The sequence below is a fragment of the Zalophus californianus genome, chromosome 1 (assembly GCF_009762305.2).
Source record: "Zalophus californianus isolate mZalCal1 chromosome 1, mZalCal1.pri.v2, whole genome shotgun sequence".
Classification (NCBI taxonomy): Eukaryota; Metazoa; Chordata; class Mammalia; order Carnivora; family Otariidae; genus Zalophus; species Zalophus californianus.
Genome location: NC_045595.1, coordinates 94499153 through 94514033, shown reverse-complemented (window position 1 = coordinate 94514033; position 14881 = coordinate 94499153). Strand labels below are relative to the sequence as shown.

The window sequence follows — 14881 nt, the reverse complement described above, 5'->3', positions numbered from 1 at the left end:
CATTTTGACAGCCCCCGGCCACCCTCTTCCTCGTCTTGTTTTGTTCTCTGAGGCAGCACAGTGGGGTAGCTAAGAGGGGTGACCTGGAGCCTGTGTGCCAATCTCGGCTCCATGACCCATGAGCTGTGTGACGTTGGGTAAGTTGCTAACTTCTCTGGACCTCTTCCCTCATCTCTAAACTGAGGATATTAATACTACCTCCTAGGGTTGTTACGAGGAGTAGTTAAAACACATCAAGTGCAGAGAACAGCGCCTGGTGCGCAGTAAGTGCTAGCTAAGGGTTTGTTCCCGTGGCCCTTCTACTCCCGGACATCCCATCAGAATTCCCTGTCTACTGCCGGACTCCGTCTCCCCAGGAGAGGGGCAGGGATGGTGCCGAGAACAGGACTAGCACGCAGCAGGTACTCAGTAAACATCTGCTGAACGCACTGTACCACGGGAGTCTCTGACTCCAGGGGGCCAAGATCAGTGGGAGCATCCGTGGTGAGGGGGCCAGTGGTCCTTCCTGCAGGCAGGGGACGTGCCTGAGCCTGGTAAGCCCCAGCTTGCCCTGGTCAGTCCGACTGTCCCGCCCTCGTGGGGACATGTGTCCACATGAGGTCGGAGCCCTCCTCTGCTCCTCTCGGGGGGGCAGCGGCCCCCACAGCCAGTCCCAGGAATGTGGAATTTCCCGGACCAGCTTCTCTTCACTGGCCTCTGCTGGGACAGCAGCCCCCTGCGACTATGGCTGGGGGTGGGGGGGCCTTGTGGGCATCTCACCACACCCTTGGGTCGGGGAGGGGATGGGGTGCAGCTGAAGGGAGTGTGTGTCCACCCCACTGTGTCACCGCACACACCTAAGTGTCCTCCCAGGACCACAACACAGAAGGAGAAGGCTCCCCTTTCACGGAGGGAGAGCCCAGAGGGGTAAAGTAAATTGTCTGAAATCACACAGCGCTGAGCGACCGAGCCAGGACCCTGGTCTGGCTGGGTGTGGTTCCAGAGCCTGTGCTCTCAGTAGCCCCCATGGCCTCCCCCAGGACAGCTCATCTGGCCAGTGCGTGCCCGGGCATTTGGGGGGGTGGGTACGTGTTCCGGGTGCAGTGCCTGCCCACAGAGGCCAAGCAACACTGTTAGCCTTCCGCTCCCTCTCCAGACACACCTCCCCTCTTCCCGCCAGAGCAGGGACAGCTTGGTGCAAGCGCCACTCCTCCCGCGGGACCCCGGGCAGGAGGGCACAGCCGCTGTGCCACGCCAGTCACGGGCCGCCCAGCCGTGGAGGGTCCCACTCCGGCGTCCGCCCGGCAGCTCCTGCGGCGCACTTACTTGATTCCTGGCGCATCCAACAGGTTGGTCAGGCCTGTCCAGTTGATCTGCAGATGCTGCAGGGGCAGAGGGAGGCTGTTAGACTGGAAGAAGCCAGAAGCCCAAGGCTGAGGTCCCTCTGCCAAGCCCCTGGCACCCACCAGCATAGAGAACATAGCCGGCTTGGTGGGGGGAGCACCTCCAACAGGGGTGTCAGGCAGGTGAGGGCACCCCTCAGCCTTACGCAGGCCTCGGCTTGGGATGCCCGGGGCTGCCAGGCCTGCCGCCTCCCTGCCAGGACCACCCAGGAGTGGAGCAGTGCACAGGGCCACAGGCCGGCCTGGACTGAGAGGTCTGAGAGACATACTCCTGTCCACCTCGGACCCTCTGTGTGACCCGGGCAAGCCGCTCCTGCGAGCTGCTTCCTGCTCTCGGGGAGAGCAGAGCCGAGCCCCTCAGGCTGCCTCAGACGCGGGACACGAGGAGTGTGGAGTGCCCGGGTCTAGGCTGGTTTCGGCAGCTCCGTCCTTGGACTCACATTAGCACCTGGGGCCCAGCAGGCGAGTGCTTACTCACAGGGAAACACGGGCCTGTGTCCCTCCGCAGGACCTACCGGCTTTTGGAGGAAGAACACAGTCACGGCTCCCACGAAGGGCTTGTCCACCAGGAGGGGCTCCAGGATGACCCGCAGCGTGCCCTGCAACTGGAGGGGTATGGAGGGCGCAAACAGGACCTCAGCCTCCCTCCTCCCTGCACCTGCCGTGCTCATGCCCATGCTGCCCCCAAATGTCAGGGCCACCTGCTGTGGCAACAGGAGCCACACACGGGGCACAGAAACCCGCACAGGGCTGCTACCCCTCTGCTGGTGACCAGGGGCCGTGGGCTAGCCACCACTGCTGTCCACAGGTGCGCTGGGCCTGAGGGGCCTGCAGCCTTGCCCCCATCTCCGGCCAGCCCAGCCAGCAGGGCCCCAGCGCCGGTACTCCTCCTCTGCCACAGGCTCTTTACCCCTTCCTTGATCCACACCCTGTTTCTAAGCACGGCTTCTGCATTACTCCATAAGCAGAACCTCGCCCTTCCCTGGGCAGCTCATGTCTCCCTGGGGGGACTTGAACAAACAGAGGCAGGTGTGGGGCCCCGGGGCCAAGCAGAAGGTTGGTAAAGCCCAGTCACCACTTTCTGGGCCTGCGACCTCTGGCCTGGAGCCCCTTGATCATTATCAGCCTGTGTGTGGTGTCCTCACCTTTTCTGCAGCCCGCTCCAGTGAGAGCCCGCTTCCCCCTGCCCAGCTTCCCACCCAGGGGCAGGAAGGGTGGGGGGGCAATGCCGCCAGCTTCCACGCACCTGAATCCCGCTCACACCAGCCTGTATCTTCTGCAGCTCCACACTGATCTCACAGTCCCCAATGTAGCTGAAAGTGGGGAGGGAGAAGGAAGGCCGGGAGGAAGGGCAGGTCCACCGCTCAGAGAGACCAGGAAACTTGCCCAGGGCCACACAGCCCGGGCTCAGGCAGCCAGCCACCAGGCCTGAGCCCTGCATCACCTGGCTTTGGCCTCCTCAAAGCCACAGCCTCTCTCAGCTCTGCAGCAACACTGACCTAGGCCCAGCCCTGGGAGGCAGCCCCCAGGTCCCTGTACCCAGGTGCCCCATGCACATCCTCTGCCCACACGGTCAGTGACTCTGGGCACCACTTTGCCCCACGACAGCCCACAGATGTGAAGGAGGGGCTCCTGATGAACATACCGCCCACCCCTCTGCTGCTGCTCTGCGCCGACCCTGTCTCTGCTTAGGTCTCTTCCCTGGGGACACAGGAACCTGAGTCTAGCTGGCGGCTCTTACCAAGCGATGGGCACAGGGAGCACAGAATGGGTGCCTTTGAGGGTAAAGATCCTGAGACCCCGTCAAAGGACTGAAGGAGAAGACGAAGAGGAGAGAGGGGGCAGCCTTCAAATATGTGCAGGACAGGTGGAGGGGCTGGACGTCACAGAAACGCTGGGTACCCTCTGGAAGGGGGGCAACCTAGGGACCCCAGGGGCTGCCTGAGCTGGCTGAGAAGCTAAGTGGGTGCCAGGTGACGCTGGCGGTTCTGGTGGCAGAGCCTTGGAGCCAGGAGTGCCCAATAGCCATCATCATCCCAACACGTCCCCCAAGTGGGGATGGGTGTTCCCAGAGTGGGCTCCAATCTACCCAATATGCTCTCAGCGCCAGCCTCTGGGCTAAGGACAGGAAATGAGACGCTGGAGAGGAATGCAACGTTCTGGAACTTTCACAGTTGATCCTTGGTCCTTTTATTTTTTTAAGATTGATTTATTTTAGAGAGAGAGCACGAGTGAGTGCATGAGGGGAAGGGCAGAGGAAGAGAATCTTCAAGCAGAGTCCCCACTGAGCGCAGAGCTGGACCCCAACACCTGTGAGATCATAACCTGAGCCGAAACAGAGCCGGATGCTCAACCGACTAAGCCACCCATGCACCCCTAATCCTTGGTCCTTTAAAGCACAATTAAAAGCTCACCACCTCCAGGAAGACTTCCTAGACTGAATGTCCCTCTCTCAGACTCAAGCCTGCTACAAACATCTTTCAAAAGAGGTACCTTTGCCCAACCCACCGAACTAGTCACTCCTGTATCTTTGCATCCTTGTTTCCCTTAGGCTCCAGAGTCCGGCTCTCCCACAGATCTCTCCCAGTCTGTGCTCAGAGCTCCCTGGGCCTTACCACAAGTCCCCACATCTTCTTGTCGTACTTGCTCCCTCTTTCTCCATCCTCTTTAAGGCAGCTGGTCTGAGCCTCCAGGTGACTAGCCCTGACCTCCAAGAAAGCTCTGCGGCCTGGGCCTTGGGACCCGGAGCCTGCCTGGTGCCTAGTCTGATGGGAGAAGCGAGGCCTGGGCTGAGGGGTCAAACAGAAGCGGCTTCCCTGGGACTATCCATTCTCCTGATACTCTTCCCGTCCCAAGCAGGGACCTTGTGCTCCAGCCCAGGGCGGTGGCGGGGGCGGGGGGGGGGGGCGGATGGGGGGGTGCTGTGAGGTGCTTTCCCACCCAAATTAGAATGTTAACTACACTACTCCATCTTCAAACTGGCTGTTCTCCCACGGTGTTCCTCTGTCCCCTGCACCTGGCCCGCACAGGCAAGAGGGCTCACCATATCTGCAGGTCCAGGACCACCCGTCTTCGGTTGCGCTGGTTAGTGTGCGCCTTGACCCCGTTGACGCGGGGGCACTGGAAGAGAGGCGAGAGGGCTAGGTCAAAGGAGATCTCGCAGCAAGGGATGGCTGCTGGCCCCCTGCCCAGCACTGGCTTTGTCCACAACAACGTGACCACTACACTCCTGGGATGCGGCACAAACAGAGAAATTCACACTGTGGCCCGTCTGTCCTTGGACCTATGATACCTCCCCTCCCTAGGATATGCAACCTTCCTTCTCTCTCTCCTACCACAGATATTATATTCACAGAGCACCTGCTCTATGCCAGGCATTAGCCTGGGGAGAAGGTAAGGAGCAAGACAGGCTGAGCCTGCCCTCATGGGTTGGAAGCCCAGCAGAGGAAACAATGGTGGGGGCAGGGTATGATGAGCTGCAGCCCCTGCTGTCACATGGGGATCAGGGGACTTCAGGAGTGCCTTCCTTCGGGAGACCGAGGGTAGTGGATGCTTTTGGAGGAGGTGGCATTTAAATAGTTCTGGCATATGAGTAGGAGTTGGCCCCCCAAGGGCAAGAGAAGAAGGCAGGGATCTGACCCTAGAAATTAAAGTGTCCCACACCACGGCCATGGTCCCCTAGCCTCTGGGGCCGAGGGCTGAGCTCCTAAGTAATCTCCCCCACCCCACTCCTCTTTTTGCCTCCTGTCAGGAGGCTAGTGGGCATTGGAGTGGGCTCTGATTATTAAGAATAAAAAAAAGTATCGTTTGAATTTGAGTTATATGCATGATGAACTAGTTAGGGGTGAAGTTTACTAATGTCTGCAATCTAGTTTAAAATGCATTAAAAAAAAGTGAGGAGGAAAAGAAGATGTGTGGATATGTGCTAAAGCAAATATAACAAAAGGTTAGCATACAATCCAGAGGGTCCACTGCATAATACTCTCACGTTTTCTGTATGTTTGAGATTTTTCACAATGAAACGGAGAAAAAAAATTAATCAGCCATACTAGAGGAGATTCCATTATCTTTCTATTCTCTCTTTAGAAAGTGACATTTACAGGGCACCGGGGTGGCTCAGTAAGTTAAGCGTTTGCCTTCGGCTCAGGTCATGATCCCAGGGTCCTGGGATCGAGTCCCACGTTGGGCTCCCTGCTCAGTGGGGAGGCTGCTTCTCCCTCTCCCTCTGTGCTCCCTCTCTCTCTCTCTCTCAAGTAAAAAAATAAAGTCTTAAAAAAAGAGAAAGTGACGTTTACAAATGCACTGTCACATAAAAAGCTTATCAAAGAGTACGGAGCCAAAAATGCAAGGCGAAAGGTATTATAGGGGGTGCCTGGGTGGCTCAGTTGGTTAAGCGTCTGCCTTCGGCTCAGGTCATGATCCCGGGGTCCTGGGATCGAGCCCCGCGTCGGGCTCCCTGCTCAGTGAGGAGCCTGCTTATTCTCTCCTTCTGCCTGCCGCTCTGCCTACTTGTGATCTCTCTGTGTCAAATAAATAAATAAAATCTTTTAAAAAAAAGGGTATTATAGGGACATCTTGAGCAGTTAATTAAAATCATCACATGGTTTTTCCAGAGTTTGTGATGTGTGTGATATGTCAGCTTTTTTCTTTTTTTAAAGATTTTATTTATTTATTTGACAGAGAGAGAGACATAGCGAGAGAGGGAACACAAGCAGGGGGAGTGGGAGAGGGAGCAGCAGGCTTCCCGCTGAGCAGGGAGCCTGATGCGGGGCTTGATCCCAGGACCCTGGGATCCCGACCTGAGCCGAAGGCAGATGCTTAACGACTGAGCCACCCAGGCGCCAAAATATGTCAGCTTTTTAAAGTGTTTAATTTGCTGTGGTTTCCTATTCTTTCTCATATTTATTTAATATTCATTTTTGTCCTGATTTTACATTTTAAATTTTATGTCCTTTTTTTTAAGAGTGTCCTCCAAATCATAGGCACTTCAGGCTGCATGGCACCTGGCTCCACCCTGGCCTCCAGGGCCTGGATGGTAAAGACCCAGAAAAGCCAACGGAAGCCTGGGAGGAGAGTGGGGCACTCTGAGGGACCTCCTGCAGCCTGGAGTCACTGCTGGGCCTGCTTCTGCTGTGGCGAGGGATGGCTTCCCAACAGCACCACATCCCACAGGCATCAGGCTCTTCTCTAAACACAGCAGTCTGCTGAATCCTCCAAATGCCGGCTCAGACATCACTCACTCCCGTCAGTCTTCCCGGACGACCACAGCCCCCAACACCCCTCCACTCCTGAGTTTGAGCATTCCTGCACGGAGGAGTACACAGCCGTGTGGTGGCCCACCAGTTTGTGTGTCTGTCTCCATAACAGGACAGGGACCTTCCCAAAGGCAGGGGCACAGTCACACCCATTTCTGTCTACGGTGCCTCTGCACACAGCCATGCTCCGTGAGTCGACACGAATGAAGCAGGGAATGAACAAAGGAACTAACAGATGCGGGACAAACGAGGCCTGGCTGAGTCTGAGAGGCACAGACCAGGATCTCCATGGGTCTGGCAGGCCCACTGCCCTCCCTACTCAGGCGGCTAGCGGGGCAGGCTGGCCTGCGCTCTGACACCTGCCTGTCCCGCAGCAGACCAGATGCCAATGTGTCTGGTTTACCAAGGGATGGACATCAGGCAGTCCTGTGCCCACGGGATGCAGTTCTTTTTAAGTAAACCCTACGCCCAACGTGGGGCTCAAACTCACAATCCCTAGATCAAGAGTCACATGCTCTACTGACGGAGCCAAATGACAAAAATAAGACTCATATCAATGGGGCACTTTGGGACAGCAGAAGTGGGGCAAGAAGCCGTCAAGAATAGGGACATGATGTTGGGTATGTCAAATGCAAACCTCTTCTAGCCTGAGTCACCTATTAGCTTCGCAGAAGTAGTGTGAGGCTTGTGACCCTAACTGACAGAACTGATCAACTGATGGAGAACTGTCCCCTGCTTTGAGGCACTGCCCCCCCCCCCAGGGGGGTGTGTTCTTCCTCGCTGAGGCCTTAGCAAGCATGACTTGTACATTTTCGTATCTGGCTGGCTTCTACTGCATGGCACGTTTCCAAATTTTGGCTCAAGAGAAGTGGACTCATTTCCCACCTTTCCTTTTTGTTCTCTCTGAGCCAGGCTTCCTTTGAACCTGCAGAGATGTTGGTGCTGGGACGCGGGGGTGCAGGGTCTACACTGAGGCTGAGAGGCTGAAAACTGTAGGTGGGGGCGGCATCCCCAGGGAGCTCCCTTGGGCTATTTTCAGTCAGGTGAGTGACCTGAGGCAGGGTCTGGGACAGAGAAAAGACTGCATGGTAGACAGACTGCCCCTCCTGAGACATCACCCACCTTTTGTCCAAAGTAGAGCTTGGTGAAGGTGAAGGTCCTCAGGTGGATGCTCTTCTCCCGGATCTTGGGCTCGAGTTTCTCCCGGAACTTGTTTTCCATGATCATGCTCAGGTAGGGCCAGGTCTGAGAGATGATCTGTGGCAACAAGAGGAGGCTCTTGGCGGTCAGGTCTGTTTCCCCCACCCAAGACCCAGGGCTGCCCGGGACAACCCAACCCAGGGCTGGGGGTCCCGTGGCCCTTATGCTGCAGCACCCACAGGCCTGCTTGCCCAGCCATCTCCCCCGCATCCGTTCATGTGTCCATCAAACATTGCATAACTACAGCAGTGGTTCTCACAGGTGCCCAGGCAGTGGGACCCCAAGATTTGGTGCTGTTTTGCAGAGTACCATGAAATAGTCACTAAACTTAGTATTATGAAACTTATGATTCTGTGCTAAAACAGAAGCTATCAGAGTCGACACTGTGGTATAATCAAGAAGTAGCAGGTACCAGAGGGGTAAGGAAAAGAAATCACAGAAAACAAAGTTAGACTGCTTCCTGTGGATTTAACTTATTCTAGCAATCAGAAAAGGCCGCCTTTGGCTGATCTCTGCAGCAGAGCGACTCATGGCCCAGGTCTGGGAAGCAAGGGAGGGCAGGGCGCGGGGGAAGGGGAGGGTACTGGGGAGGGCGCCAGGGAGGGGTGGGGAGGGTGCCAGGGACGGGTAGGAAAGGAGCAGCAGTGGCAGACATGTTCTTTCTGGGCCAAAGGCTTCGCCCTCCTCCTCCTCCTGGACGTGGGTCATAGTTTACAGACGCACCTTGCGCTCCCCAGACCCATCATCAGAGGAGGCTCAGGCAGTGAGGTTTCAGGGCTCTACCGCCCCCAACTCTCTCAAGGGCCCCGTCAGGGCTGGTCCCAGCTTCCTGACTCGCTGCTTTGTGGTCTTGAGCACGAAGACCGGACACACGTGGTGCCCCATTGTGTGGTCTTGTCTACACAGCTGTCTCCCCATCCATGCCCTGAGCCGAGGGCAGGAGGCTCATCGCACCAGTCACACATCCCCAGCACCTTGTGTGGGGCTCTGTGTGTCAATGCAAGAAAGAAGGATGGAACACACGAGGGCACCCGTGAAATAGTGGACACACGGGCAGGAAGAACACAGTCTGTCCCAGGGGCCCTGGGCCCTGCATTAATCCACAGAAATCCTTGGAAAGGAGCAGTCCACTTCCTCCAACTTCTGCCAGCAGGCTGGGAACGGTTTTTGATCCACATTGGCAATGACATTTCTGGTAACACGAGACTATCAGCCTTGGCTCAAAAACCATCAGGAAGTCCTTCTTTATACCTAAACTTAAGTCATTCCTGCTACAGGCTGTTCTAACCAGAACAGAGGCAAGGTCTGTATTAGAAAAAGTCCCAAATCAGGATACTTGAAGGGGTGGGAAGATACTGGAGTCTCCACATCTAGGAGACAGGTTTGGGCTGATCAGCCAGGGGCCAGACTCTGTTCCTCATCTGTAAGAAGGGGCCAGATCAGCAATCACAGAGCTGGGCCCTCCCTGAGGCCTCGGGCAGCAGGGCCCAAGGGAGCTCCCCCCAGGATCCAACAGCAGCCATTCCGACGATGACAGTGTTCCTGACGGCCCGGGCACCGTGGGGCTTTCATTTACCTCATGAATCCTCACAACCTCACAAGGCAGGGACCATAATTATTCCCATGGCACGGATGAGGGAACCGCTCGGAGAGGTAGCAGATGTGGGCTGGCGAAGGGCCGCAGCGGTGGTGGGATACCGCCCTCCTCTCCCTAGGAAGCCCTGACCTTGGCCTCCTGCAGGGCCGCACTTTTCTCTATCCTTCCCTGTATTTTCTAATATTTCTGCTACCGCCTTGCATTCATTTCACACTAAAAAAAGGTGTGTTTGTTTTTTAAAGAAAGTCATTGGTAACGAGAAGAACCCTGAGGGTAGGAAGGGGGAGCAGGCAAGGTTACTGCCAGCAGGCTTTTGTCCGTGGCCACCTCGCCCCCATCCAGTGTGGGGTCACTCAGCCCAAGAGGCCAGCCCCGCCAGGCCCACCTCAGCCTTACCTTGTTGGCCCACTCGACCCGCTCCACATCCGGGAAGTGGATCTAGGGAACAGAAGCCCCGAGGTAAAGTTAGACTCAGCACCTGGCCGCCCCTGGAGCCCAGCCGCACGCAGCCCGGGGTTCCTGCTCCCACCCCACGTGCGCCGCTGCTCTTCCTCCCCGCCCCCTCAGCGCCCGCTGGGCACCGGCCAGCAGACTCAGCCAGCCCTGCCCCGGGGCGCGCAGTCCGGAGAGGCAGGCGGCAAGCTGCCAGACCGCACCAACGTGCGCCCCGAGCGGGGCACACGGGCGGTGCCGGGCAGACAGCTCCCCCAGCCCCCGACTGCGCCCGGCGCCCTCAGGCTGGAAGGGCGGGGCTGGAATCCCCTCGTTTAGCTTATGCAAATAAGCCCCGCCTTCCTGGTGGAAACGCAGAACCCCCACCCGGCCCGCTCAGGGTACCACCCATACCACCCGACTTTGCTCCTTGCCACTTCCATCCTCCTTATTCTTTTTTTATTTATTTTTTAAGATTTTTATTTATTTATTTGACAGAGAGAGACATGGCGAGAGAGGGAACACAAGCGGGGGGAGTGGGAGAGGGAGAAGCAGGCCCCCCACGGTGCAGGGAGCCCGATGCAGGGCTCCATCCCAGGACCCTGGGATCATGACCAAGTAATCATGGCCTCTGGAGAAAAATTAGAAAATGTGGGTGAGCAAAAGGAAAGACATTTCATCAGAGAATGCTGAGTGGCAACCACCGTTAACAGGTGGATGCATCTCCTTCCAGCCTCTTACAGAAACAAGGATATGTAGTTTTCACAGGAATTGAGGTCAGTGTTTGGTAGTCTGCTTTTTCCACTTAGCAACGAATAGGACTGTGTTGATTCCTAAGGTAATGATGGCCAATTTGAAAGGCTGAAAAGGGGATCATGCTGTTTTCATAGGCAACTGGGGAATGGGAGCACCCCTCCCCAGCAGGCCAGATCCTGGGGTCACAAAGGGGAGCTTCCTTCAGGTCACAGCCCCTAGCCCTGGGTTGGTGTGTGTGTGTGTGGGGGGGTTATCCCAAGGAGAAGTGACAATCCTATTGCCTAACCTTTGCATGACCTGATTCTGAGGGTTCTTAACCCCTTCCCTGCCAGAGTCTCAGTCTCCGCCAGTGTCTGCTGAGCTTCTCATAGACCCTCAGCCCAGCCCCCAAGGTTTTCAGGGACAAACAGGTAAGACTGTACTGATGCCTGACACAAAACATGATCAGTAAAATGGTAGCAATGGTCATCTCTGTCACCAAGTCCTCAGAGCACAAGGCCAACTCAGGATCAGATTCATGGTGGGTGTAGGACTCCCAAGGTCAGGAAAGGAAACGTGTCCATGCGTTCACATACCTAGTGCACACCAGGCCTTGGGCTAGCTCTGGGGGTGCCCTGAAGGCCAAACATAGACCCTGGCCTAGGACACTATGCCCAGGAGTATAGAGTAATTTAATTCTTTTAGGAGTTTTCCTTTTTTTTTTTTTTTTAAGATTTATTGGCGGGGAGGGGCAAATGGAGAGGAGGGGAGAAGACAGAATCTCAGGCAGACTTCCCGCTGAGTGTGGAACCCAATGTGGGGCTCCATTTCATGACCCTGAGATCATGACCTGAGCTGAAATCAAGAGTCAGTGGCTTAACCGACTGAGACACCCAGGCGCCCATTAGGAGCAGTTTTTAACAGCCTTGAGAAGTCAGAGAAGCCCGGTGCTTCTCGGACTCCCGGAACATCAAGCCCTTCTCCCAGCCTCAGTTTCCCCAGTTCTAGACGGTGATCCATACTAACTTGAAGAAGCATCTAATATTCCCAGGTGCTAAAGGAAAATCACTGCCTGGCTCCCCAAGGGGGGGCTGGCCCAGTCCTTAGGAACAGAAGGGAATGATGGGAAAGGGATCTTGGGGGAAGTGGGCAGGAACTAGGGCCAGCCCATCCAGTTCAGCTGGGGAGAAGCAGCCTATTCCCCACACATTCCCTGCTGCTGCCCTGGGTCAGGTACGAGGCTGGTACCACGCAAATGGAGGGTGAGACCCTTTCATTGCCCCCTATCACACCGCCCGGCACTAAAGTAACAACTCCTCCATATGGGGCTGAAACCGACATCCCCATTCCTCTTTGATTGCTCCATTCATCACCATCTTTGACTTCACTTCTTCCAGGCAGCCTTTCCTGATCTCTCAAGTCAGAGATAGGTGTCCCTCTTAGGTGTCTGCTGGTTCTCCATCGTGACATTTAATACACCTCATTAGAGCTGCTGGCTCTTACCGCCTGCCTCACTAGACTGGAAGTTCTTGTGGGCTGACTCAGACTTGTTCCCTATTAGTGCCTGTCCCTAAATATTTGTGGAATGAATGAATGCATAAATGAATGCAAGTTTCTTGCCTACCAACAGGTCCTAGGCTGGTAAAGGAAGCAGGCAATTAACAGACCATTCCAGTACAGGATCAGTGCCAAGGTGTGGGGAGTGGGACCCTCACAAAGGAGAAAGGTGGGTGATAGCTGGCCTTTCCCTGGCACCTTTGCTCTTCTTCTGCCCAAGCCTGCTGGCTGGACCCCTTCCTCTCCTCCTTCCATCCCAACCACTGTGCTCCCATCCTGCCCCGGGGCACACCTGATGTGTATACCCTTCCACCTCCTACCCCCACCTCTCCAGGGGAGGACACAGGGGAGGTTCTGCAACCCTGGGAGCTGAGTTCTGATCTCCTGAACCCTGGAAAAGTGATCCATCCTGGCAGGTCCAACCCTGGCCACACTTGGGAGCCAGTCAGACAAAGATTCCTGAGCTGCCTTTCACACCTACTGAATCAGAGTGTTTCCGGGTGGGGCCTTGCAATTTATTTTTAACAAGCTCCTGGCATGATTCTGGAATTCCGTCAGGGTTGGTTGTGAGGTATCAATGACCAGCCCACCCCTTGCAGTAGAGTGGCCCACACTCACCCTGACCGTGTAGATAGCAGCGGAGTGTCCAGGGCCCGCACTGTTTTCACAGTCTCTTGGCCAGCCACACTTGTGTTTGAGGCTCCTTGCTAAGAGATTCCTCTAGAGAACAAGTCTGAATGCCCTGATGAGAGCAGCAATTCAGGCCAAGAAAATAAAGAACCATCAAGTCACCCTATTCTGCTTTAGGCACCCTGCCGGCTCTCCTCTGCTTAAATCTCAGCACCTGTCATGACTCCCCAGTGAGCCAAATCAAGAGCCAGGCCACCGTCTCTGTGACTGCTCCAGAGTAAGTCCTGGACCACGGAATGACATCAGAGAGAAAGACATTTAGGGAACAACTACTCAGCCCCAATGCTCCCTCAGTTTGGTGGAGACAAAGGAGTTGTCATTTTTTCCATTATAATTGGCCTTTAAAAAAAAATCTTTCCCTACTCCAAAATCTCAAAGGTATTCCATGTTTTTATCTGTTGACTTTATATTTTAGCTTTGCACTTAGGTCTTCAATCTGTCTGAAATTGTTTAGAGTGGGTAAGATAGGCATATACTTTCTTTCATATCCAGACTCCCACTAAGGCAATTTTTTAGTATCATATACCAAAAAAAAAAAAAAAAAAAAAAAATTTCCATCCTTCCTTCTGACTTGTGAAGTGACTTTCCTCATATGTCAGCTTCTCATGTCTGGTGTGTTTCTGGACTTGGCATTGAACTCAATAGTCTGACTGCCTGTTTCCTGCCAGTACCACACTGTTCTAATCACTGTGGCTTTTTTTTTTTTTTTTTTTGCGGCATGACCCAAGGTAGGGTGATTCCTCTCTGTTTGCTTTTATTTTTCAAACCAATTTAGCTAATAGTGGTTATTTATGCTTGCATATGAATTTTAGAGTCTTGGCCATCTTCCCCCAAAAAATCCTCCTGGGATTTTGATTGTTATACTTTTGAGTTTATACGTTTGTGGGAGAATGGATAGCTTTACAATATTAAGTTTTGCATCCATGAACAGAATATTTCCCTTTATTAATTCCCATTTGGTTGCATTCACATTTAAAATCATAAACCTTTTCCATAAAAATCCCATACAATTTTTTTGTTAGATTACTTTGTGGGTTTTACAGTTATTAAAAATGGTATTTCATTTTCTGGGTAACTTTGTCGGAATTTGTTGTTGGTTCTATTCATTAATTCTCAGAGGTTATTTATATATACTTCTAATCTCCAATAACTTTTTTCTTACCCTTATCCTTCTTGTTTCTCTTAGGTTTGTCTTCATTGGCCAGGCCCTCTCTGGTACTACACCAGGCAGTGGTGATGACAGCGAGCAGGTCTATCTTGTTCCTGACATCAAATGGAAGCTCTTCCATGAAGCATGATTTTCACTGTAGATTTTTAGAGGACAGCCTCTTTGTGATTGAGGAAGTTCTTTTCAATAGCTACATTTCCAAGAGCTTTCATTATAAATGGCTCTTGAACTATATTCAACACTTTTTTAAATCTATTGAGATAATCGTGTTATTTTTCCCTTTGGTCCATTAAGGTGGCCAACTTAACTGATTTCTTTATAAAACAAAACCATCTCTAGTTCTTGGGATAAGCCCCATTTGAAGCAGTACATTTAGTTAGCCCGGTATCTCTTTAGGTTTTATACACTCACAATTCAAAGTGATACCTACAATTTTTGTTCTTGTACAATCCATATCTAGTTTTGGTATAAAGATTTTTACAATAAATTAGAACACTAGTGGGACAGCTTTTCCGTATCCTATTTTCTGAAACAACCTGTAAATAATAGGAATTATCTGATCAGTGAAGTTTAGTGTCTCTTACCTATAAAGCCATCGTAGCCTCAGGCTTTTTGGAGTGGGAAATTACCTTTTCTCTCTTCAGTGGTTAATGGTGTGTATTCAAGGTCTACTTATCTCTTATTGTGGTAATCTGGGCATTTGTGTTTTTCTAGAAATGTATCTAGTTCCTCTAGGTTTTCAAATGTATTGATATATATTTGTTTATAATATTTTATTATTTTTAATCTGCTTTATCTGTAGTTATTTCTGCCTTTTTCATCCCAGATTTTATTTTCATCTTTTTCTATTTAGTAGATCAAGCTT

General features: G+C 53.2%; 1 protein-coding gene across 3 annotated transcripts in view; it reads right to left on the bottom strand.

The window, feature by feature from the left end:
- ESYT3 (extended synaptotagmin 3) overlaps nucleotides 1–14881 on the bottom strand; it is a 49919-nt gene that overhangs the window by 21652 nt on the left and 13386 nt on the right. For all 3 annotated transcript variants that reach the window (XM_027582701.2, XM_027582703.2, XM_027582702.2), the window contains exons 2-7: nucleotides 9831–9872; nucleotides 7760–7894; nucleotides 4426–4502; nucleotides 2629–2695; nucleotides 1898–1987; nucleotides 1306–1361 (exon numbers count right to left, since the gene is read on the bottom strand). In XM_027582701.2, coding sequence (XP_027438502.2) covers nucleotides 1306–1361; nucleotides 1898–1987; nucleotides 2629–2695; nucleotides 4426–4502; nucleotides 7760–7894; nucleotides 9831–9872 — 467 coding nt within the window. The remainder of the gene's footprint in view (nucleotides 1–1305; nucleotides 1362–1897; nucleotides 1988–2628; nucleotides 2696–4425; nucleotides 4503–7759; nucleotides 7895–9830; nucleotides 9873–14881) is intronic.